This window comes from Amblyraja radiata, chromosome 11 (genome assembly GCF_010909765.2).
Source record: "Amblyraja radiata isolate CabotCenter1 chromosome 11, sAmbRad1.1.pri, whole genome shotgun sequence".
Taxonomy (NCBI): Eukaryota; Metazoa; Chordata; class Chondrichthyes; order Rajiformes; family Rajidae; genus Amblyraja; species Amblyraja radiata.
The window spans coordinates 60,325,125-60,351,126 of record NC_045966.1 but is presented as its reverse complement, the minus strand read 5'-3'; the positions used below and the strand labels follow the sequence as shown (position 1 = coordinate 60,351,126).

Below are 26,002 nucleotides of genomic sequence, written 5' to 3'. Positions count from 1 at the left end.
GGTAGGAAGCGGCCGATTCGGAAACTCCAAGCCGCTGAGAGTGTTCTCCGTTCTGACGCCGGAGTTCCATCATCCCGGCGAGAGGGCCTGAAACATGAAGTGACTGCGGAGGCCTCAATAGACCCCCACCACGGGTGAACGGGAGGAAGATGACTGGACTTTGGTGCCTTCCCTCACAGTGGGAAACGTTGATTCTGCTGTGGGGGGATGTTTTTATGTTTTATGTTAAATTCTAAAGTGTTGTGCTTATCTTATTTGTTTGCTGCATGGTAACTCAAATTTCACTGCACCAATTGATGTATGTGACCATAAATGTCCTTTGTATGTTCTCCCTGTGACCGCGTGGGTTTTCTCCAGTTGCTCCGGTTTCCTCCCACAGTACAACTAGGTTTGTCGGTTAATTGGCTTCAGTAAAAAATTTAAATTATCCCTAGTGTGTAGGAGAGTGTTGGTGCATGGGAATCGCTGGTCGGCACGGGTTTGGTGGGCCGAACGGCCTGTTTCCATGGTGTATCTCCAAACTAAACTAAACTAAATCTATCATCAAGGATCCTCAACATCCAGGCCATGCCCTGTTCTCGTTGCTACGATCAGGCAGGAAGTACAGAAGCCTGAAGACCTACACCAACAGGCTCAGGAACAGTCCCTTTCCAACAAATTACCAGTTCTTGAACTGACACACACACACAATCCTAATCCTACCTCAGCAATGGAATACTTTAGACCATTTTTTGCACTACCATGGACTTGTATAATTGTGTTTTTCACTTAAAAAAATATTTTTTGCACAGTCTTTTTCTTTTTGCTGTCTGTAAAATGTATGTATAATTTTAGTATAATGTACATTTGTGGGTGTTGCCTGAGTCTATGTGCCTGCAATGCTGCTGCAAACAAGGTTTTCATTGCACTTCTCCTTCACTGTACTTGTGCATATGACAATAGACTTGACTTCACTTGATACAAAGCCCAGGATCCCTTTAGTTAAAAAAAATACTTTTGTGGCGTTTTGCCCCCATCGGGGGTTGACACTCGTTCTTGCAAGCGGGGGCCTTCTCTGACTGCAGCGTTTGTCTGCCCTTTTGGTTTTGTGCCTCCGGTTCTGTGGGGGGGGGGGGTCCTGTGGCCCCACCCGGTGGTTAGGCTGCTTACTATGCGAACCCTCGGCTGTCGTGGGTAGAGTCACGTGACTGGGTAAGGGCGGGAAGGAGTCGTCACGAGGTATAGGGGTGTGCCATAGTCCCGGGTCAACCTTCCCCCATTCGCTTGTGTGTTGTTCTCTTTGCTTTGACAATAAAGATCTCTTTGATTCACCATGCGTGGCTTGCTTATTCACCCACCATACTTTGACAACCTGTCCAGTCTCCATTTACATATCTGGTACACATTGCTGTCTAGGGACCAATACTAATTGTGCCATTTATGCTCACAGTGATTAGGAGATCAATGAGTATTTATTTCATTTATTCAGAGGAAGTGCATGTCACAGAAAATGCCGACTCTCTTTCACCACCTCCTGAATGGAAGAGATAGTTTAGCGACACCTACATTGGTGGTCAGCAATCACATATAGGCCAGACGAGGTAATGAAATTGGAATGAAAACTGAAAATGCAGGAAATATTCAGCTGGTCAGCTAGTCTCTGTGGAAAGAAAATAGTTATCGTTCCTGGTTTTGTCCACATTTTGTTCTCCTCTTATTCATAGTACAGTACCACTTTTGCTGGTGATTGGATTTGATTTCACGAACTTAGCCAGAACCAAAATGCCATCGTTGAACTGCCAGGAAATGTTAGACTAGTTCCGTTGAATGGTTTCAGTCCTGGAATGGTAACTCTTTTTCTTTCCATAGATGCTGCCAGACCAGACTTACGAAAGACGGGAGATTTCCTATCCCAAAAAACATTAGTGAACCAGATAAGATTTTACCACAAATCAGTAGTCTATGCTTTTTGAGACTTTAAAAAAGAATCCATCTATTAATCAATTGAATTTATATTCCCCGAAGATAGACACAAAAAGCTGGAGTAACTCAGCGGGTCAGACAGCATCTCTGGAGTAAAGGAATAGGTGACATTTCGGGTGGAGACCATTCCCCACCTGCAATTGTGGTTTCAACTCTGGATCTAGAGTCCAGAACTCAGTGACAACAAGCAACTTAACCACCACACCACCATGCCTAATGTGAGATTAACTGCTAGCAATAGGCATGTCTTTGCAGGAAAATCTGATAACATCACAGTTCACCACAGTATATCTGAAATTAACACTCAATACGATGGGAAGCACAGCTGCAACCCATCTCACAACCCTTTATCCCATCCAAGACAAACAATATGATTTTTACTGACCAGTGATGAGTTGTCTTTTCTATTTTCCTTTAATCTTTTTGCCAGGCGCTTTTTCTTCTTGTGAAGGGGTTTCGACTCGAGAATCATTTCTTCAAGTTCAAATGTCGGGTCACAATTTAGTTGACCTCTCTGCATACAAAGAAATATATATATATATCAGATAAGGCAGGTTGTGATACAATGGGATGTGTTGTACCATGGCTTTCAACTTTGCTATAAACCCATGTCTTGCACTGGAATTTGATTGGGAAACTTGCAATCCACTTGTATCTGATCAAAGAATTATGACAATACTCAGAATGACATAAAATGTACAACAGAGACAAGGGCTAATTAACACGACGGCTCCATGCTTGGTGTTGATGCTTCACATAAGCTTCCTACCATTCATTGTTGGATGAATTACGGGCAATAATGAATCCGAGAATAGGAGGGAAATCGATCATCTGATTGAATGAAGCCAGAACAACATCCTTGCTCTCAATGTCAGCAAGACCGTGTAGCTGATTGTTGACTTTAAAATACTTTAAAAGAGCAAAGCCAAGGATCCACAATCATGTCTTCATCGACATGCCGATGGTGGAGAGAATCAACAACTTCAAGTTCCTGGGTATGCCTATCTCTGAAGTTCAGCACATTGATGTAATCATAATGTCTAACAATGCCTCTAGAAGATTGAGGAGATTCTGTATGCCGTTGGATACTCTCTTCTACAAGTGTATGGTAGAGAGCATATTAACTGGTTGCATCATGACCTGGTTCGGCAACTTAAATGCTAAGGAAGGAAAGAAATTATAAAAGGTTGTGGACACTGCCCGGTCCATCATGGCTACTGACCTCCCCACCATCGAAAGGATCTACAGGAGGCGCTGCCGTTGAAAAGGCAGCCAGCATCCATCAAGGACCCAGATCATTCTGGCCACATCCTCGTTTCACTCCTGCCATCAGGAAGAAGGTTGAGGAGTCTGAAAACCACGACTTCCAGGTTCAAAAACAACTCATTCCCACTACGAACACCGACTACATTTTGAACAACGACTTGTCTTAGTTGTACTGGGACTTTGGGCTTTTGTTTTTATTTTGCATCAATATTCTGTTTTTTTATTGAAGCTTTTTTGCTTATTTATTATGTTGACGTTTGAGTAGGATTTACAGACCTGTTATGCTGCTGCAAGTAAGAATTCAATGTTTCCGTTTTGGTACATATGATAATTAATCACCCTTGATCGTTGAACTGAAACCAGTTTTAAGATCATGAAACATGTTCTTTGCATGTTTGCCAGGGAGATGGCATTTATTATGGACTATTTGCGAAAGTAAACATACTGCAGTGGATCAAGGCTGGATGGGAGACTGGAGTTAATGTGTGCCATCACCGGACTCTCGAACCACTGCAGTCTCAAGGTGCTTACAATGCCTGCACGCTCATTTTTTACATCTCACGGGTGTATCTCCTTTATACCAGTTACCAGTTTATTCCATTCAACATATATTCATTTCCTGACCATCCTGAAGTGTGTTGAAACTGACAAGCTTATCTTTCAGCCACAGGCACAGATATTCTATTGTGCACAATGGGTTCTTGCAATTTCACTCAAAATCACACCCAGTCTGTGCACACTTAATCATTTGCAGTTTTTTGGTCGAACGCTTTGACTGATTCTTGATTAACACAGCCAAAATAAAATTGAGCATGTTAAACATCTTTCACTGTATGTGTTTTCAACTTTGTCTCCCTCGTCAAGGTTTCAGTGTTGAGATGAGAACCAGGACTTGCACCAAGCATGGAATCCCCGTCTGAGCTATAGGGAGAGGTTGAGTAGGCTGGGATTCTATTCCTTGGAGCGCACGAGGATGAGGGGTGATTATTATTGAGGTGTATAAAGATTTGATAGGAATCTGAGGAGTAATGGCCCTGTCCCACTGTACGAGTTCATTCAAGTGCTCTCCCGAGTTTAAAAAAAAATCAAACTCGTGGTAAGCACGTAGAATGAACGTAGCGGGCACGTCGGAGCACGGGGACGTCTCTTAGCGGCTCGTAACGCTAACGGCAGGTACTCGGGAAGACTCGCTAACGGCAGGTAAGCTCGGGAAGACTCGTGAAGGTTTTTCAACATGTTGAAAAATGGCTACAAGAGCCCCGAGTACTTACGAGCGGCCATTACCGTAAATCTCCGAGTTCGAATCAGGGCAAACTCGGGAGAACTCTTGGAATGAACTCGTACAAAGAGTGGTGGATGTATGGAACAAGCTCCCAGAGGAGGTAGTTGACTGTCCCAATAGTTAAGAAGCAGTTAGACAGGTCCATGGATAGGTACACAAAATTGCTGGGGAAACTCAGCGGGTGCAGCAGCATCTATGGAGCGAAGGAAATAGGCGACGTTTCGGGCCGAAACCCTTCTTCGGCCCGAAACGTCGCCTATTTCCTTCGCTCCATAGATGCTGCTGCACCCGCTGAGTTTCCCCAGCAATTTGTGTACCTTCGATATTCCAGCATCTGCAGTTCCCTTTTGAACTCCATGGATAGGACAGGTTTGGAGGGATATGGACCAAATGCGGGCAGGTGGAAATAGTGTAGCTGGGACATGTTGGTCAGTGTGGGCAAGTTTGGCCGAAGGGCCTGTTTTCACACTGTATCACTCTGTGACTCTATGCCATCGTCAGAGTCAGCAGAATTGGAGCTCAGGCCAGAGCACTTCACCAGGCTTTTAGAGTGATGAATATGGTATGCACAGTGTTCTCAGTCAGAAAACCAAACCTTGTTGCTCTATCAGTTAATGGGGCACATAATACCACCATATTACCTGTGACCCATGCTGTTACAACCAAAGATAGACACCAAAAACTGGAGTAACTCAGCGGGTCAGACAGCATGTCTGGAGAAAAGGAATAGGTGATGTTTCTGGTCGAGACCCTTCTTCAGACCAGGCAACTAAAGATGGGTTTCTCTGTTTGCTCCAGTGATCATAGAAACATAGAAACATAGGTGCTGGAGCAGGCCATTCGGCTCGTCGAGCAGCACTGCCATTCTATATGATCATGGCTGATCATCTAAAATCAGTACCCTGTTCCTACATTTTCCCCCATATCCATTGATTCATTTAGCCCTAAGAGCTAAATCTAACTCTCTCTTGAAAACATTCAATGGATTGGCCTCCACTGCCTTCTGTGGCAGAGAATTCCACAGGTTCACAACTCTCTTGGTGAAGATGTTTTTCCTCATCTCAGTGCTAAATGGCCTACCCCTTATTCTTAAACTGTGACCCCTGGTTCTGGACTCACCTGACATGGGAAACATTTTTCCTGCAGCTAGCCTGTACAATCCTTTAAAATTTGTATTTGTTTCTATAAGATTCCCCTCCCATCTTTCTAAATTCCAGTGAACACCAGCCCAGTCAATAGACAATAGACAATAGGTGCAGGAGTAGGCCACTCGGCCCTTCTAGCCAGCACCGCCACTCAATGTGATCATGGCTGATCATCCACAATCAGTACCCCGTTCCTACCTTCTTTCCATATTCCTTAACTCCGCTATCCCTAAGAGCTCTATCTAACTCTCTCTTGAAAGTATCCAGAGAACCAGCCTCCACCCTCCTCTGAGGCAGAGAATTCCACGCACTCACAACTCTCTGTGTAAAAGGTTTTTCCTCATCTCCGTTCTAAATGGCTTATCACTTATTCTTAAACTGTGGCCCCTGGTTCTGGACTCCCCCAACATTGGGAATGTTTCCTGCCTCTAGCGTGTCCAAACCCTAAATAATCTTATATGTTTCAATAAGATCCTCTCTCATCCTTCTAAACTCCAGAGTATAGAAGCCCACCCGCTCCATTCTATCAACATATTACAGTCCCGCCATCCAGGGAATTAACCTGGTGAACCTACACCACACTCAGTGGAAATCTCTTCTGTAGAGTAAAGTCACAAAGATCAGAAAGCCCATGTCCGTAATCTATGTTGAATTAGGATTATGGTAAAGTGGAATGCTACAGTTGTTTCTACAAATGAGAAGAAATGGTGGGCAATATTACTATTTATGTTCTTTAATCTGAATCTAGGAGATTCTTGTGATGAAAGGACTTGCCATGTGTTGATTACCAAGGGCAAATTCATCACCTGGTCACAAAAGTATCAAAGGAACAAAGATACATTAATAAACAGAGCTGGGTGATGGGTGATACCATTATCTGCTATTTGCACTTGATCAGTTTATTTGTTTATGTGTGTATATATTTATATTGTGGTATATGGACACACTGATCTGATTTGTAGTAAATGCTTACTATGTTCTGTGTGCTAAGCAAAGCAAGAATTTCATTGTCCTATCAGGAACACATGACAATAAACTCACTTGAACTTGAACTTGAGGTACCAATCGCCTGCATAACCCATGCCCAGGAAACTAAATACCCAATAAACGGCCTGTCTCATTTTAATGCATAGGTCTTTCTTCCTCAAGTCGAACGTCAATTCACGCCCTGTTCTTCAGCCTTTGTCTAATATTCCAATCGCCAAGATAGAGTGCATTGTAGAGATACCACATTTAGATTGAAGTGTTAGATGGAAGCAAAGAGCCTATAGCCATAGGATCTTTGGATGGGAGGCCCCACACCACTCAAAGACAGTCTCTGCATTCTCGCTGGTGACTCCTATAAATCACTCAGATTAAATCCACATACCCATTATCTCATTGCCACTTTGGGGAAGTTAGGTGCTGATGTAACAGCAACTCCTATCCAGCTGCAACGTATTTTGGGAAGTGAGAGGATCAGTACAAGTGCAAGTTTGTTCTTTTTTAGGAATGAATGTTATACTTTATTCTAGGCTACATAAACAGGTAACTGCTGGAATGGTGGATGGGTTGTTTATAATGCTTACCTTCCGGGCCCTCAAGATGGCAGCAGGAGGTGCCCCCAGGGCATGAAGGTTGAAGATGGCTGGGCAATGGTTGGTGGGACGAGCAGGTGGAGGTGACGGCTGCAACAGACCTTTATGGCCAGCTGTAGTTGGGACCGTGAAATGGCCCCAAAATCTGGTGACTCTTGCATAGACTCAGTGAGCTGTTTCTATGCATTATGTACTTATCCGTGGATCGTACATGTTTGGCAATAATCTTACTGATCTGTACGCAAAAAAATAATTTCACTATACCTTGATACACGTGGTAATAAAGGAACCATTGAACCACAGTGGAGTTGTTGACTTACAGCGCCAGAGACCCTGGTTTAATCCTGACCAGGAGTACTGTCTGTACGGAGTTTGTACGTTCTCCCCGTGAACTGCGTGGGTTTCCACCGAAATCTTCGGTTTCCTCCCACACTCCAAAGACGCACAGGTTTGTAGGTTTGTTGGCTTGGTATAAGTGTAAATTGTCCCCAGTGTGTGTAGGATAGTGTTAATGTGTGGGGATCGCTGGTCGGTCCGGACCCGGTGGGCTGAAGGGCCTGTTTCCGCACTGTATCTGTAAGCTAAACTAAACATTGAGAGACGGAAAGCGATAAACACATGTGAAGTGGCTGGCTAGAATTCACTGTTTCATGGGACTTTGTGGACTTTGTGGAACAGACTTACATTGGGGATGAATCCTGCTGTGAGTTTCTTCTCCAGAACAGCATCCCAGTTTATATCTGCCAAGTACGGAGAGTCCTGTACATCGGCGAGGCTGGCGAGACGTTGGTTCGAGCTGACCGTAATCAGCTGAAATATAAAAAATTGAAATTACTTACGGGGGAGGAAGGTCCCAGCGGTATCTTCATACATTATCTATGTCCAACTTGCCTCATCACACAGAATGCTGGAGTAATTCGGCGGGACTGGCAGCATCCCTGGGGAGAAGGAATGGGCGATGTTTCGGGTCGAGATCCTTCTTTAGACATGCTGCCTGTGCCTTCATCTTCTTCCTCGGCTTCCAACCCTTCTCTCCAGAGATGCTGCCTGTCTCGCTCAGTTACTCCAGTAATTGGTGTCTATCTTTATCTACAGTTCCTTCCTACACATTGACTCATCACACAATGTCTTCCGACTTTTAGTCTGCACCTCACGCATACTTCTTGTCAAACTCCTGTACCTAACTCCATGACTCTATTGGACCAAATGCTGGCAGGTGGGACTAGTGTAGCTGGGACATTGTTGGCCAGTGTGGTCATGTTGGGCCGAAGGGCCTGTTTCCACACTGTATCATTCTATGACTCTATGACTCTAAGTCCCAACATAATTTTACAATTGCACATTTTACCTTCCAAACATCCAGGAGATTCAACTGGAGCAGAGTGGAAGAACCACGAGGTGACTGGAGTGGGGAAGATAATTTATGTGGTTGAAGAATTGCATGGACTGGGTGGGCCGAAGGGACTGTATAACTGTATGGCTCGATGACATTGGAGCCATTCACAGTCACCAGCTCAGATACTGACACTGAGTGAATGTCAGACAACAGATCAGTTCTGTGCAACGTTGTCAACACGAGCTGCAGACATGATAAGAGGTGTGGTTAATCCAGACCTCAGCTAACCAGCTGGCAAGGTACGCATATGTTCTACCAGAGAGGCCAGATGAGGAGTTTGGTGGCAGCCCAGAGAGGAAGACTAAGCAGCAGGCACAATGAAATGCTCTGTGTGTTTGGCTGCCTATTGTAAATACTATATTTATTTTACCCAATGGAATCAAATGTAATGCATTTGGTCAATACTGTACACTCCAGAACCTCTCTGTTTTTCTCCTGCCCCTGGCTCTGCTCTTCCTCTCCCACGGTTTTCTGAAGAGCCATCCTAAAGGACTGGCATTGCTTCGATGCAACACATGTTCGAAGCCTCTGTCCTGCCCTGCCACACTGCCAATGTCCTTCCTGCTGCATGGTCACCAGAAGCCCTGGGCTGCTGCTTCAGGCATCGAGGAAGCAAGTGTAGTTTGCAGGCTGGATATCACCCATCGCAGCTTAACATCATCTATGGTCACTGCCTCTGATAATCAGCAGTCTTTCACCAGCTATACAGTACCCACTGGGGCAGGTCTGAGCAGGAAGACAACACAGGCATTAAGTGTATGGACAAAGATAGGCAATTTACATTTAACTACAAAATATCATTTCATTTACAAAGTTTGTTTTGGAATGCTTTTTATTTATGTGCAGTCTCAGCAGTTGTTTTGATGAGGAGAATAGATTGGGTGAATGCCTATTTAGACTCTTTTACCCAGTTTAGGAGAGTTAAGAACCAGAGTACTTTGGTTTAAGGTGAGAGGGGCAACATTGAATAGGATCTTGAGGATCAACTTTTTCACTCAGAACGTGATGGGTATATGGAATAAGCTGCCAGAGAAGGTAGTTGAGGCAAGTACTATAACAACATTTGAAAGGCATTGGGACATGTACATGGTTTGGAAATGTTTAGAGGGATCAATGGCAGCTCTCAGTCTGGAAAGACCACGCTTCTGCACCACGGTGAGGTCTCCAGGGTCTTTGCACATGTTGGCAACGTCTGCTGTGGCTGACAAGCCCAATTCTCCAGTGACAGTATTTGCTGCAATGGGAACAGATCTTCTTCTTCTTTTCGTGTCTTTGAAGCTGGTTGGTTATATGACAGTTTCCCATTCCTTTACACAGTCCTTTGCGTTTTTATTGAACACTGCAAGATCCTTTGGGCTGCACTGGTTGGGTATAGGGGGCAGACAAGGCAGTGCTGCATTGTATGGTCCTCTTCTCCACATTCACAGGTGGTTTGGCCAGTTTCATAGCCCCATCTGGCCATGGCAGCTTTTGATCGCCCTGTTCCTGTTCTCAGGCGGTTGAGTGTCTTCCACTGGACCCATGGTGCTTCTGAGCCCGGAGGGAGGGCTTCAGAAGGAGGGATACTCATGTCAGTAGGAGGGGGGTCGTCCTCAAGCCTTTTTGTCCATAGTTGGAGTCTGGTTTCTTCCCGTGATGCTATTAGGGGCTGGACATGGCTGAGAAAGCTTCTCCTGGACTTCAGCCGTTGGGCCGGGGGTACACGTCCGTAGAGGAGGTGGCGTTCATCACTGGTGGCCTTGGTCATCTCTACTCGGCTGGCGACTTCCCGTCTCACATCAGCAGGGGCAATGCCAGCGAGGAGGTGCAGGTTGTTTATGTTGGTGGGCTTCAAGCAGCCAGTGATTGAGCGGCAGGTGTTATTCAACGCTGGGTCTAGTTTCTTGGCATGGGATGATCTCTCCCAAACAGGACACGCATACTCCGCAGAGGAGTAGCACAGGGCCAGAGCAGTAGATCTTAATGTGTGTGCTGTGGCTCCCCATTGGGACAGATAATGGAGGCCGTTGGGGTTGTAGAGGCTTGTTTCTTGCCGCCGGCCCCCCTCTCTGCAGCACGCAAGTTCCTGCCCACATCTGCCCCCCTAATGCCTTCCTGGCCAATCACGCCATAGAGGGATACGGGGCAAAACAAATGGGCAAATGGGACCAACTTAGATGGGGCATAATGGTCAGCATGAATGGGTTGGGCCAAAGGGCTTGTTTCCGTGCTCCATGACTCTGTGACACTAAGCCTCCATCTGGAACACCATGGTTATACATAGTCCCACCACAGAAGGCAACAACATACCTCATCAAAGCTTTCATGCGTCATGCTTTTACTTGCAAAGCTTCTAGGATTGTCCTGAGGGCTTCAATAATTAAAAATGAATCTGTTGGATTAAAAATGAATCTTAGCAACCTAATGTTTCTTGAAGGCTTGTGGCTGATAAAAAATATTGCTACAGTTGATGGTCAAAACTAGTCAGGGACTAAGGAATCGACATTTTCCAACTACCCTGGGAAGGTGGTAGTCTCCAAGAATGGGCCAGAGTAGGGTTGTCAAGGGGCAGGAGGTTAACTAACTAAGTCTACCATTATACATCCAAACAGATGTAACAAGCTCTGCATGTGTCCTTACCTTCTGAAGCAATGACACTAATCCACTGGACCAGGCAGAGGGGTAGTTTATTCTGACAGATTTGAACATGTGAAGTGCTTCATTAACAGAGGTGCTGGAGCGGATTTCATATGGTCTCTGTGAAAAGACAATACATTCATAGCATTATATATCAGAGGTAAAATCCTATCAAAACTCTTTGACCCACAATGGTTGTGCCAAGCTCCATACCGAGCTGAACTGGTCTCATCTGCCTTCAAATGAATCATGTCCCTCTATTCCTTGAATTTCCATGTGCCTTTAAAAGCCTCTTGAATGCCACCATTATATCTGCCTCCACCACCACCCCTGGTAATACGTTGCAGGCCCCCAATACCCTATGTGTAAAAAACTTGCCTCACACATATCCATTTAACTTCCCCCCTCTTTCCTTATAGCTATGCCCTCTAGTGTTGAACATTTCCACCATGCAAAAAAGATACTATCTACCCTATCTATGCCTCTCATCATTTTATATACTGCTATCAAGTCTCCCTTCAACCTCCGAAGCTCCAGAGAAAACAATCCAAGTGCACGTGTACCTAAAACTCTCTAATCCAGGCAGCATTCCTGCAGAGGGTAAAACACCTCTGCACCCTCTCCAAAACATCTGTATCTTTCTTGTAATGGGGCGACTAGAACTGCACATATTTGAAATGTAGCCTTATGCCCCTGTCCCACTTAGGAAACCTGAATGGAAACCTCTGGAGACCTTGCGCCCCACCCAAGGTTTCCGTGCAGTTCCCGGAGGTTGCAGGTGGTTGCCGGAGGTTGCAGGTAGTGGAAGCAGGTAGGGAGACTGACAAAAACCTCCGGGAACCACATGGAAACCTTGGGTGGGGCGCATAGTCTCCAGAGGTTTCCGTTCAGGTTTCCTAAGTGGGACAGGGGCATAACCAAACTCATATAGAGGCTGCACCGTGACTTAGTTTAATTTCGTTTAGAGATAGAGCATGGAAACAGGCCCTTCGGCCCATCGTGTCCACGCTGACTAACTATCACCCATGCACTAGTTCTACCCTACACGCCGGGGAAAATTTACAAAAGCCAATTAACCTGCAAACCTGCATGTCTTTGGAATGTGGGAGGAAACCGGAACACCAGGAGAAAACCCACGGGGTCACAGGGAGGACGTACATACTCCGTACAAACAGCATCAATAGTCAGGATCAAACCTAGGTCTCTGGCGCTGTAACAACTCTACCGCTGCACCACTTTCCTGCCCTCCCTGACTCTTGTGCTCAATGCCCCCAGCAATGAAGGCAAGCATAGCATATGTTGTTTTTACCAAACCATCCACATCATGAGCTATGAACTTGGACTCCAAGATCCCACTGCAGATAAATGCTGATAAGGGTATTGCCATTAACTGTACACTCTCTCCTTACATTCAACCTCCCAATATGAAACTTGTACTTGCTCGGGTTAAACTCCATTTGCCTTTTCTCCACCCATTTTTGCAGCTGTCTACAGTATATCACGTTGTATCTTCTGACAGTATTCATCACTGCCTGCAACTCCTCCAATATATCAATGATTGGGATGAAAACGAACATGGCAAGATTAGCAAGTTTGCAGATGATACAAAAGTGGATGGTATTGCAGATAGTGAAGATGGTTGTGAAACATTGCAGCAGGATCTGGATCGATTGGCCAGGTGGGCTGAGGAATGGTTGATGGAATTTAATACAGAGAAATGTGAGTTGTTGCATTTTGGGACGTCTAACAAGGGCAGGACCTACACAGTGAATGGTAGGGCTCTGGGGAGTGTTGGACAGCAGAGGGATCTAGGAGTGCTGGTACATAGTTCCTTGAAGATGGAGTTGCAGGTAAAAAGGGTGGTCAAAACGGCTTTTGGCACATTGGCCTTCAGCAGTCACAGTGTTGAGTATAGAAGTTGGGAAGTCATGTTGCAGTTGTATAAGACGTTAGTGAGGCCACATTTAGAGTATTGTGTTCAGTTCTGGGCACCTTGTTATAGGAAAGATGTTGGCAAGCTGGAAAGGGTACAGAGAAGATTTATGAGGATGTTGCTAAGACTCAAGAGCCTGAGCTATAGGGAGAGGTTGAGTAGGCTGGGACTCTACTTCATGGAGCGCCGGAGGATGAGAGGGGATCTTATAGAGGTGTTTAAAATCATGAGAGGACTAGATTGGGTAGATGCACAGAGTTTCTTGCCTAGAGCAGGGGCAAGAGATCCAGAGAAAATAGGTTTAATGTGAAGGGGGAAAAGATTTAATAGGAATCTTTGGGGTAACTTATTCACACAAAGAGTGGTGGGTTATTGAACGAGCTATCAGAGGAGGTAGCTGAGGCAGGGACTATCGCAATTTAAAAAGAAACAATTAGACAGGTACATCATGAATAGGACAGATTTAGAGGGGTATGGGCCAAATACAGGCAGGTGGTGCTAGTGTAGATGGGACATGTTGGCCAGTGTGGGGAAGTTGGGCCGAAGGGCCTGTTTCCAAACTGTATACCTATGACTCTATGAATATAAGTGCAAGAGCCGTTCAACATGCCTGTCCTTTGAGGAGCTCATATGCAGTGATTCCAAGCGACCACCAGTCCACTGCAAAGTGATAGCCAGTGCACCCATTTATAAATGGATGAAATATTTCAGGAGCTGTGGAAATATGAAAATAAAAGATTACAATGAATACAGTTATTTAATGCCGTCAATAATCCATGCTTGGTTGTGCTGGTGCGAGCAAGTTTACAAACCTTGTCCTTTTTGACAAGTTAGACAGATGAATAGTTTCACAGAGGAAAGTTAAGGAAAATGTAAACTAGCAGCAGAAGTTTGATCATTTTGTATTTCCAGCTACACTGACTGCTCCATTATCTGGATTGGAACCTTCGCTGAAGCTCCAGGTATATTTTGCAGCATTTCACTACTCAGAGCAGCAGGGGTCGATCACATGCCTTAAACTCTTCTTGGCTTCATCCGTGAAATGACAGTAATGGGGCTGGAAATAATCCACTGTAACAAAATTCAAAACAAATACCCACTAAGGTTTCCTGACAGTAAATTAGAAAAATAGGTTGCTCAAGGGTCTTGCTGAAACTCTGTTTCAAAACCAGTTGCATAGAATGTGTTTCAGCTACTTTTCCACACTCTGCACTTTCTTCCAATGGGTACCTGAATAGAGGTAATACTTCCCTTTGCAGGATGACATGGAGATGGAACACAGGGGAATAGCGGCACACCAACTTCCTTAGAAGGCTTAGGAAGTTCGTCATGTCCCCTACAACTCTCGCCAACTTCTACAGATGCACCGTAGAAAGCATTTTATCAGAATGCATCAGAGCTCGGTTTTGGAATAGCTCCTTTCAAGACTGCAAGGAATTGCAACGAATTGTAGACGCAGCCCAGACCATCACACAAACCAATCTCCCTTTCATCGACTCCATTTATAACTCACGCTGCCTCGGCAAGGCCAGCAGAACGGTCAAGGATGAGTCGCACCCTGGACACTCTCTCGTTTTCCCCTTCCCAGCTGTTATCAGGCAACTGAATGATCCTACCACAACCAGAGAGCAGTGACCCTCAGACTATCTTTGATCGGACTTTACTGGCTTTACCTTGCACTAAACGTTATTCCCTTATCATGTGTCTACATACCATAAATGGGTCGATTGTAATCATGTATTGTCTTTCTGCTGACTGGTTAGTGTGCAACAAAAGCTTTTCCCTGTACCTCGGTACATGTGATAATAAATTAAACTAACTAACTAACTGACTACATACAGATATGAGTGAAGGCAGAGAAGGTTTTATCCATCTATCAGAGGTTCCCATCTTGGGCTCGAGCCCAGTCAAGCATTCCAAGGTAAGTGACACTCTCACAACATCAAAATATGTAAGAAAGTTTATTAAAAAGAAAAATAAATAATGTAACCTGCAAGGCTGCCAACATTGGGTGGGAGTTGAGTGAGAAATTGCAAGGGAGCGTTGCGACCTGGAGGAGGGGGGGGGGGGGGGGTGGGGTGGCGGGTGTTCAGGTTTTTTGGGTTACAGCCCGTGTGCCGTAGGTTGACGAACCCTGTCCTAGATGTTTGGCCTCAGTGTGGTCCTCCCCATGTTTTACAACTGATTCACCTGGTTAGTTCTATCTCCGGCTGCTTCATGTTGTCGGCGGCTGCACATCCAACCAAGAAAGAAGAGAAGAGAAGAGATGCGATGTCACTCACAACCGCCAACTGATGCGCTTCCACAGACCGCACAGATCGTTGTGATATGGCGCAAAAAAGACAAACTGTGCAGGGACTGAAGACAGCATGAGAATTCTGTCATCAGCGTGAGAATTGGCTGAAATGCGTGACTCTCACGCTCAAAGCGCTCAAAGCTCAAAGCGTGAGAGTTGGCAGCCCTGTCTAAGGCCAGGATGTGACAACAGACGCACAGGGAGACACACACACAAAGGAAGACACACACACACACAGGGAGACAGACACACACAAGCACAGGGAGACACACACACACACACACAGGGATATACACACAGGGAGACACACACACACACACATGGGGAGACACACACACACACACATGGGGAGACACACACACACATACAGGGATACACACACACACACAGGGAGACACAGACACACACACACACACACACAGGGAGACACACACAGGGGGACACACACTGGGAGACACAGACACACACACATACACACAGGGGGACACACAGACATGCACACACACAGGGAGACACACACACACACAGGGAGAGAGACACACACACACACACACACAGGGAGACACACACACATACACACACACACACACACACACAGGGAGACACACACAGGGGGACACACACTGGGAGACACAGACACACACACACATACACACAGGGGGACACACAGACATGCACACACACAGGGAGAGACACACACACACACAGGGAGAGACACACACACACACACACACACACACACACACACACACACACACACACAGGGAGACACATACACACACACACACACTCAGACATGCACACACACACAGGGAGACACATACACACACACAGGGAGACACATACACACACACACACACACAGGGAGACACACACACACACACAGGGAGACACATACACACACACAGGGAGACACTCAGACATGCACACACACACAGGGAGACACATACACACACACACACAGGGAGATACACACACACACACACACACACACAGGGAGACACACACACACACACACACGCACACAGGGAGACACACACACAGGGAGACACACACACACACACACACACACACACACACACACACAGGGAGACACACACACACACACACACACACACACACACACACACACACAGGGAGACACACACACACAGGGAGACACACACACACAGGGAGACACACACACACAGGGACACACACACACAGGGAGACACACACACAGGGAGACACACACACAGGGAGACACACACACAGGAAGACACACACACAGGGAGACACACACACACACACACACACACAGGGAGACACACACACACACACACACACAGGGAGACACACAGACATGCGCACACTCTCAGGGAGACACACACAGGGAGACACACACAAACACAGGGAGACAGACACACACACACACACAGGGAGACAGACACACACGCACACACAGGGAGACACATACACAAAGGAAGACACACACACAGGGAGACACACACACACAGGGAGGCACACACACAGGGAGGCACACACAGGGAGACACACACACATGCACACACACACAGGGAGACACACACACACACACAGGGAGACACACACACACACAGGGATACACACTTTCCTTCCCCACCTCAAAAAACAAGGAAAAAGAGCGGGACAAAAGAAAAGGGAAGAAAAGAAAGGGGGCAAGGGAGGAAGGGCAAAAAGGGAGAAGGAGGCGGAAGAAAGTAAAAGGGCAGAAAAAGGAGAGAGGAGATAGAGAGGAGAGAGAGAGAGAGAGAGAAGGAGAGAGAGAGAGAGAGGAGAGAGAGGAGAGAGAGAGAGGAGAGAGAGAGAGGGAGAGAGCGAGAGAGAGAGAGAGAGAGCAGAGAGCGAGAGAGCGATCCGTAGCTCGCTCTGCTCTCTCTCTCTCTCTCTCTATCTCTCTCTCTCTCTCTCTCTCTCTCTCTCTCTCTCTCTCTCTCTCTCTCTCTCTCTCTCTCTCTCTCTCTCTCTCTCTCTCTCTCTCTCTCTCTCTTCAGATAATACTATGTGTAAATAAAATCATATCAAACTCAAGTGCAATAGGTTGAGCAAAGAGGAAGGTACAGAGTGCAGAATATAGTTCTTGGCCTCGGAGCACAATAGTTCCATAGACAAGGTCCAATGTCCACAATGGGATAGGGGTGAATCAGGCAGTACCCTAGCGTATTGAGGGACCATTCAGAAGCCTGATAACAGAAGGGAAGAAGCTGTGCCTATGGGTGGTGGCTTCTGTGTCTTCTACTCAACAGGACCAGGATGAAGAAGGAATAACCAGCATGGGACACGGCTTTGATTATGTTGGCTGCTTATCTGAGGCAGCATGAAGTGTAAGTGGATCAATGGTGGGGAGTGTGTAATGGACTGGTCTACATCTACAACTCTCTGCTGTGTCTTGCAGTCTTGAGCACAGCTGGTCCCAAACCAAGCTTTAATGCAACCTGACAGTATGCTTTCTATGGTGCATCTGAGAAGTTCGTCAGTCAACAGAGACATGGCAAATTTCCTCCATCTCAGGCATTAGTGTGCCTTCTTGGCTGTCACATCAACATGATAAGTATTTGATTGTACTAATGTATAGCAAGCAAAGTAACGTTTTTCACTGTATATTGGTAGACATGGCAATGATAAACAAAACATCCCAAACAGGATGGGTTAAACATTTGATGTTCTCATGTGATGAACATTTTATTATTAGTGCTCCCATTTATAGCTTACAGAGACATACACATATCTGCACTTTCCAATGGCAATGTCTTTGCAGACAATGACTCAATACAATTCTCATTGCAATTTTTAACCTTCTGTGATTGCACATGTAGCCACATATGGTACCCAGGTTGCTGTATGAAACCCAAAGTGCATGCACCTTCTCCTCTCCCGTCACTGGTGAAGCAGTCCTTGAAGCAGCTATGGTTAACAGTATTGTACAGAATCACTGAAGGTTCAGTCTTCCTGGTTCAGCGTGATCTTCAGGTTGACAAACACTTTAACTCCCCTTCCCATTCCATATGCCCATTGTATGTGCAATAGTTGCACTTCAGGTTCCTATTAAATCTTTTGCCTTTTCCCTTAAACCTCCGCCTGCAAGTTCTTGATTCCTTGACCCTGGGAAAAAGACGGAGCTTTCAGCCTTGCATGATTTTATTCACCTTTGTAAGATCACCTCTATGTCTCCTACGTTCCAAGAATTGAAGTCCTAGCCTGCTCACCCATTCCTATAGCTCAGTCCCTCGAAATTCTGGTGACGTCCTCGCAAATCTTTTCTGCACTTTTTCCAGCTTCATAGACCTGCCCATTTTCCCCCTCAGCTCTTGTCTGGACATAGTCTCTGGAAACAATGTTCCTGCATTGCTGTCAAATGGGAAAGGCTCGGAGATTAAAGCCCTGAGGCTGCTCAGCTCGGAACAATCATTTTCACCTGCTTGTCCTAACTTGCCCACGATGCTTCAACCAGAGGTATTCCCTTCAAGTAGCTAATTACATCTTCTCAACTGGGTTCTTCTGGTTTGCTGCTCATTGAAGTAAGGTACCAAGATATAACAAAAAATAAAAGTGCTTTGTTAGCTGCAAAAGGCTGTACATTTTTAGTTTTTTTTAATTTAGTTGAGTTTAGTTTGGAGATATAGCATGGAAACAGGCCCTTCGGCCCACAGAATCCACGCCGACCAGCAATCCCCATACTCTAACACTATCTTACACACTAGAGACAATTTACAATTTTACCACACCAATTAACCTACAAACCTATATGTCTTTGGAGTGTGGGAAGAAACCAGAGCCCCCGGAGAAAACACACGCAGGTCACTGGGAGAACGTACAAACTCCCTACAGATAGCACCCATAGTCAGGATCGAACCCGGGTCTCTGGCGCTGTAAACAGCAACTCTACCGCTGCGCCACCATGCCGCCCTTTTGAATACCTAGCTTGTTACATACAAGGAATAGTTATGCCCCTGTCCCACTTCGGAAACCTGAACGGAAACCTCTGTAGACTTTGAGCCCCACCCAAGGTTTCCGTGCGGTTCCCAGAGGTTTTTGTCAGTCTCCCTACCTGCTTCCACTACCTGCAACCTCTGGCAACCACCTGCAACCTCCGTGAACCGCACAGAAACCTTGGGCAGGGCGCAAAGTCTCCAGAGGTTTCCGTTCAGGTTTCCTAAGTGGGACAGGGGCATAAGCCAGTACTATGCATAAATATGACACTGGATGTTGGTTGCAGTGTCACACAGCTATGAATGTCCTCACGTGTATATGCTGAAACAACTTTCCTTGTCCTATATACTTTTGTGAAGAAACATAGGAGTCCTAAGTGCTGGGCCTGGCGGATGCTCTGGGTTCAGCTGAAGATAGCAACAAATTGCTAGAGTAACTCAGCGAGACAGGCAGCATCATGGAGAAAAGAAATAGGCGATGTTTTGGGGGCGTGACCCTTCTTCAGACGCGTTTGGCTGCTCACCAAAATGGCCAGGCAGAGGCTGCTCTTGGTGAAATTACTGGAACAAGATACGGTTTAGCCTGATTGGTCGCAGGAGCTCTCAGGAATAAGACAGGTCTATAAGCTGGTATTGGTCTTCCTCCCTGGGAGGTGCAGCTGGCATGGAGGGTTAGACATGCTAACTGGAAAGCCTTTTAGACCTATCAGGGTTGTAAAGCAGTAAACAGGTCAGGGACAGAGGATTAAAACAAGTTTAGCACAAAGGGTTGGACACAGCAGACTGAAGAGATTAAATGAGTTTGGTATAGAGTTATATGTGTTGGCATCTAGAGTTAGCCATGCCATGTGGTCATGTCATAAGGTGATTAGTGATAGGAGCAGAATTAGGCCATTCGACCTATCAAGTCTACTCCGCCATTCAATCATAGCTGATCTACGTCTCCCTCCTAATCCCATTCTCCTGCCTTCTCCCCATAACCCTTGAACACGAATCTCTCTAGCTCTGCCTTCTGTGGCAATTCTGAGGTTATGGCCTCTGGTCCAAGACTCTCCCACTAGTGGAAACATCCTCTCCACATCCACTCTATCCAAATCTTTCACTATTCGGTAAGTTTGAATGAGGTGGCCCCTCATCCTTCTAAACTCCAGCGAGTACAGGCCCAGTGTCCTCAAACGCTCACCATACGTTAACCCACTCATTCCTGGGATCATTCTTGTAAACCTCCTCTGGACCCTCTCCAGAGCCAGCACATCCATCCTCAGATATGGTGCCCAAAATTGAAATTGCTCGCAATACAATGTGCCAATGTGCATTTACTGTACCAAGGAAAAGGGCTCGAAACTTCACACAGTGGTTTGCGTGTGTTGGTGAGCAGTTTTAGCTGTGCAGTATGTGGCCTCCTGCATCCAGCCACACTGAAGAGGGTGTCAAAGGTAAGGAGGGCTATGGGCACCTGCCTCTCCTGTGGGACTCCAAAAATGTCCAAGTGCTGGTCCAGATATTCACTGCCCCCCATCTCTCTCCCAGTTCTTCATTTGTGGCTGTTTAGGGGTGGGGGGGGGGGGGGGGAGGGCTTTTTATTTCTCAAGAAACACAGGCAGCAAAAGAAGTTTGATAAACACAATTAATTTCAGAAAAGACAACTTTGTCATGTGGAAATACTTTGAAGTGCTGCTGGCATTAATTAGCCTTCAGAAATTCATATGGAGACCTGACTGTCAGTTACTGTGAAAAAGTAGTGGTAGATGGGTAGTGGTTCTTGAAGTTATTTTTCATAATTATAACAGCTACCACTACCGTTCACACTCAGGTCTCGGTAGGCATGGCAACGTCTTATATGTCTGTCTCAGATTGTGATCATGTCTGCATATATCCTAGCCACTGGTGCAAAATCAATCACTCTCCCTTGCGCATTATAGCTCGTGGGTTAGGCTAATTGGCTCAGTCATCTCCTTCCAAGATTCCATTCGACAGAACTGAGCAATAATCCCTTCTGACAGTTCAGAGAAATACTGAGCAGGATCTGTGCAGATGGAGGGACCACCCTTTAGGATCAGTCAATTAAAGGAGCCACATCTGCATTGTTCTGACTGTCTCATTGCTTGCTTTCAGCATAACTGCGTAGCAATATAGAATAGAATAGAATGGAATGGAATACTTTCTAGGCACAGTGACTAGGCACAGTGAGATTTTTTGCTGTATACCCAATGTATACAAATAGCAGCCGCCTACGTTGCTATCAAAGTTACAAAGCATTCCGGCTCCCCCTTTTGTTCTTCCCGCCCCACCCACAACGGTTCCCCATTGTCCATTGTTTTCCCCTCACCCCACGGTTCTTCCATGCTCTCGTTGACCATCGACCATGAGTCGACCAGCAAGGCGTCACCGCCGCCGCGAGACTTCATCACCGCTGAGGCCCATCGTTGCGAGGCTTCACCACCGTTGAGGCCTCACCGCTGTTGACGCCCCACTTCACGCCTCCGTGGCCCGGCTCCTCCGTTAGACCTGCGAAGACCCGGCCAGGATTCTACACGGCGATCCAGGCGGCATCGAGACCGGGGAGCCTCGATAAAGGCCTCCAGTTGCGTTCCCAATCCACAGCGGCGAGGCCCGTCGTATAATATGTATAATAGTCAGCAAAAAAACATTGCAGATTCCAGCAACTGCTGATTCTTGTGTCTTTACAATATTTAAATGGTTCAGAGCTCCCCTGCTTCCAACAGCCCTTCACATTTTGTGTACTTACAACCTTCAAGCAGAACGGCACCCAGTGTTGTGTAGATTTTGAGTGGACAGACAGCTTGAGTTGAGTAGACATGCAGACAGATCTGTGCAATGTATGAGGAGGAACTGGGCGGGTGGAGCAGGGCACACCAGCTGGTGTAGTGAAATGAAAAGTCACAGTGTCAGGGCCATCTTACCAAGGTGACAGCAAATATTCTCTGTGCTGGAGACAGTATTGACTGCCCACTGTCAGGGTTCAAGACATCTCCTCAGGGTGGGGAGAGAACGCAGGAATGGGAAGGGGAGGATTCTGCCATTGTGGTCCACCCATGAACCAATGAAAGAGGTAGAACTAAGTGATTCTACTGGGGCAGAATGAGTTTCTACAATCTATAATCAACACACAGAAAAACATAGGTAAAAAAATCTCTGGCCATTTGCAAATCGGCAATAGGATGATGGAGATCAAAGGGTTGAATGCACAGCTCAGATGTGTGAGACCAAGTGGGTTTGAGTCACTGGGCCAGTCATGAGGAAGGAGGGAAACGCTTCCTTGGAACAGTACGGATTGATTAATACAGGTGTCAGGGGTTATGAGGAAGGCAGGAGAATGGGGTTAAGAGGGAAAGTTAGATCAGCCATCATAATGTGCCAAATGGCCTAATTCTGCTCCTATCACTTATGAACTTACAGTCATAGAGTGACACAGTGTGGAAACAGGCCCTTCGCCCAACTCGCCCACACCGGCCAGCAATGTCCCAGCTACCCTAGTCCCACTTGCCTGCTCTTGGTCCATAACCCCCCAAACCTGTCCTATCCAGGTTTGCTTTCTTATCCAGAGGCCATGTTTAATATGCACAAGTGAGTGTGACCTAATAGTCTTCACAGAAGCATAGCTGCAAGATGACCATACTGGTAACCAAATATTCTGGAGTACTTAATAATTCAACAGGATGGCTTGAAGGGGAAATAAGGTAGGTAGCTCTGATAGTAAAGGATGGCATTGAATCAGCAATGGGAAAGAGACCTGGCTCAGAAAATCAGCAAGTAGGATCAGTTCGTGTGGAGTTAAGAAATAATGATGGTAATAAACCTTTGGTGGTGGAAGTCTTAACAATGATCACACTGTTGGACAGAGAAACCACCAATGAATAAATGGAGTTTGTGAAAAGAGATAATGCAAGAACCATGGACAACTTTTAATCTTCTGATACAATTGCAAAGTCAAATTAGGAAATATGTGTATTAAAATGTGCACTTGAAATACATTTGAGGCAGCTATGCAGAACAGTGTGCTGTGAACAGCCTGGACTATTTAAAATATAACAATGTTCATGGCTCATGATTAAAAAGTAACCGCAAAATAAGGAAAGTTTTGGGTAAAGGAGTGATATTAATTTGATGAATTTCAAAATCTGTTTCAGATGCACGAATTTAGGTATGGAACTAGTGTAAATAAGGCCAGTGATATGGCGTGAAGGAAGATTCCCTTCATTGGGAAATCAGATTAAAACTGTGAGCAGTGACGGAAATGTAAAAACATTCTCCATGATTTGCAACAATGACACATAGTATTGAAGAGTAAATGCATGGTATTACATACTCAAAGTACTGAGGTGATAATAAGAGGGTGATCAATTATTGGAAATAGAAATAATGAATTTTCCCTTAATCCCATTTTTCCTTCAATTTTACTTTCCAAAATGATTGGCACCAGCTCCACCCAGCTCTCAGCAAAGGTTCTTCTGTGAATAGCTGCAGAATGCTTTCTCCTGAAGTCAAGGCAGGTGCTATGTAAATGCACCCACACTTACCCATGTATGGCTTTGTGCCTGCAATAGACGTGGCTTCTTTCTCCTCCTTCACCATTGCCGCAATGTTGAAGTCAGTGATGTGCACATGCCCTGGAAAGGTTCAGATAACATAAACGGATGATCAACACACAGAATGTCCACTGGCAAAATACAGATGATCAAATAGTCTTCATATCACCCTGAAACTGGCATTAATTATGTGGACTCATAGTCGCCAGATAACAATCCTTGCCCTATCTGTTATGTGGAGACATTTGTGATTGCTGCAATCCTATATAAAAGGCACAGGAAATGCAATACATACTGAGCAGGTCACTGGTGAGATAAACAGTGTCAATGTAGTGATGAACAATATTTCACCGGAACTGATGAAAACTTTCAAGTGGAGAAAAGAGTTTAGTTTAGTTTAGAGATATAGCGAGGAAACAGGCCCATCGGCCCATCGAATCCGCACTGACTAGTGATCCCTGCACATTAACACTACTCTCCTACACACACAGGGACAAGTTTACATTGATGCCAAGCCAATTAACCTACAAACCTGGACGTCTTTGGAGCTTGAGCTGGAACAATAAGAGGTTGAGGAAGAATAGATAAGAGGAAAGATGAATCTTGTAACAGGGAGGAAAGCAGAAGAAATTCGTCATTTTTCTCCAGAGGTGGGAGAACTGATTTCCTGCGTTTTGTCAGGATGCTGGCAAAGTGTTAAAGCTGCAATGGTGTTAATGTTGCATTGGTGTTAAATCTGCAATGTTGTTAATGCTAAAATATTGTTAAAGCTGCAATGGTGTTAATGTTGCAACAGTGTTAATGTTGTAATTGTGTTAAATGCTACAATGGTGTTAAATGCTGCAATGGTGTTAAAGCTGCAATGGTGTTGATGCTGCAATGGTGTTAAAGCTGCAATGTTGTTAAAGCTGCAATGGTGTTAATGTTGCAACAGTGTTAATGTTGTAATTGTGTTAAATGCTACAATGGTGTTAAAGCTGCAATGGTGTTAAAGCTGCAATGGTGTTAAAGCTGCAATGTTGCTAATGCTACAATGGTGTTAAAGCTGCAATGGTGTTAAAGCTGCAATGTTGCTAATGCTACAATGGTGTTAAAGCTGCAATGGTGTTAATGTTGCAACAGTGTTAATGTTATAATTGTGTTCATGCTACAATGGTGTTAAAACTGCAATGTTGTTAATGTTGCAATGGTGCTAAAGATTTTCACTGTACCTCGTTACATGTGACAATAAATAAAGTCAATTCAATGAGACACAGTGCACACTCCATGGATATCATGGCTTCAATGTAAATTCAGCCCATGTTCTTGACCCCATAAGAGGATATATTATCTCTGCACCCTCCTGATCAAATCCTACGACGCGCCTGTACATTTTGCAAAGGTAATTTCTCATTCTTAAAAACTAGCCTGCGTATCGGAACAATATACTGACATAATACACACTTACATAATCTCTTCATTAGTGGCATGAAAGTAATGATGGAAATGCAAGTAACTGCAGAAGCTGAAATCTTGAGCAAGACAGTATATGGTCGTTGGGCCAGGCAACATCTGTGGAAGGGATGTTTTGTGTCCGTACCCTTCTTCATTCTGAAGAAGAATCCAGACCGGAAACATCATGTGGCTAAAGGGATCGGGGGCATGGAGAGAAGGCAGGTACAGGATACTGAGTTGGATGATCAGCCATGATCATATTGAATGGCGGTACAGGCTCGAAGGGCCGAATGGCCTACTCCTGCACCTATTTTCTATGTTTCTATGTTTTCTATCACTTGTTCATTCCCTCCACTGATGCTGCCTGACTAGCTGAGTTCCTCTAGCACTTGGAGTTTTGCTCCTGAATGTAATGACTCTGAACTTTATCCAATGCAATTATACTGCTCCTAAAATAAGACCAAAACTCTCCAGCTGCAAGGCAACTATGCTTTTGTACTTAACCACTTGTGCACCAAAGGACACCTTCCTATTTATTTCCTTCCTGCCTACTTACTCTCACGGCATGCTGAGTTGTTGTGATTCAAGTGTGAAGGTA

The 26,002-nt window shown here is 45.4% G+C and overlaps 1 protein-coding gene across 1 annotated transcript in view; it reads right to left on the bottom strand.

Annotated features, from left to right (window-relative positions):
* Nucleotides 1-26,002, bottom strand: part of stk32a (serine/threonine kinase 32A) — a 292,295-nt gene that overhangs the window by 38,151 nt on the left and 228,142 nt on the right. Inside the window, exons 6-10 of the mRNA XM_033029996.1 lie at nt 23,962-24,051; nt 13,788-13,891; nt 11,248-11,364; nt 7,917-8,042; nt 2,348-2,476 (exon numbers count right to left, since the gene is read on the bottom strand). Coding sequence (XP_032885887.1) covers nt 2,348-2,476; nt 7,917-8,042; nt 11,248-11,364; nt 13,788-13,891; nt 23,962-24,051 — 566 coding nt within the window. The remainder of the gene's footprint in view (nt 1-2,347; nt 2,477-7,916; nt 8,043-11,247; nt 11,365-13,787; nt 13,892-23,961; nt 24,052-26,002) is intronic.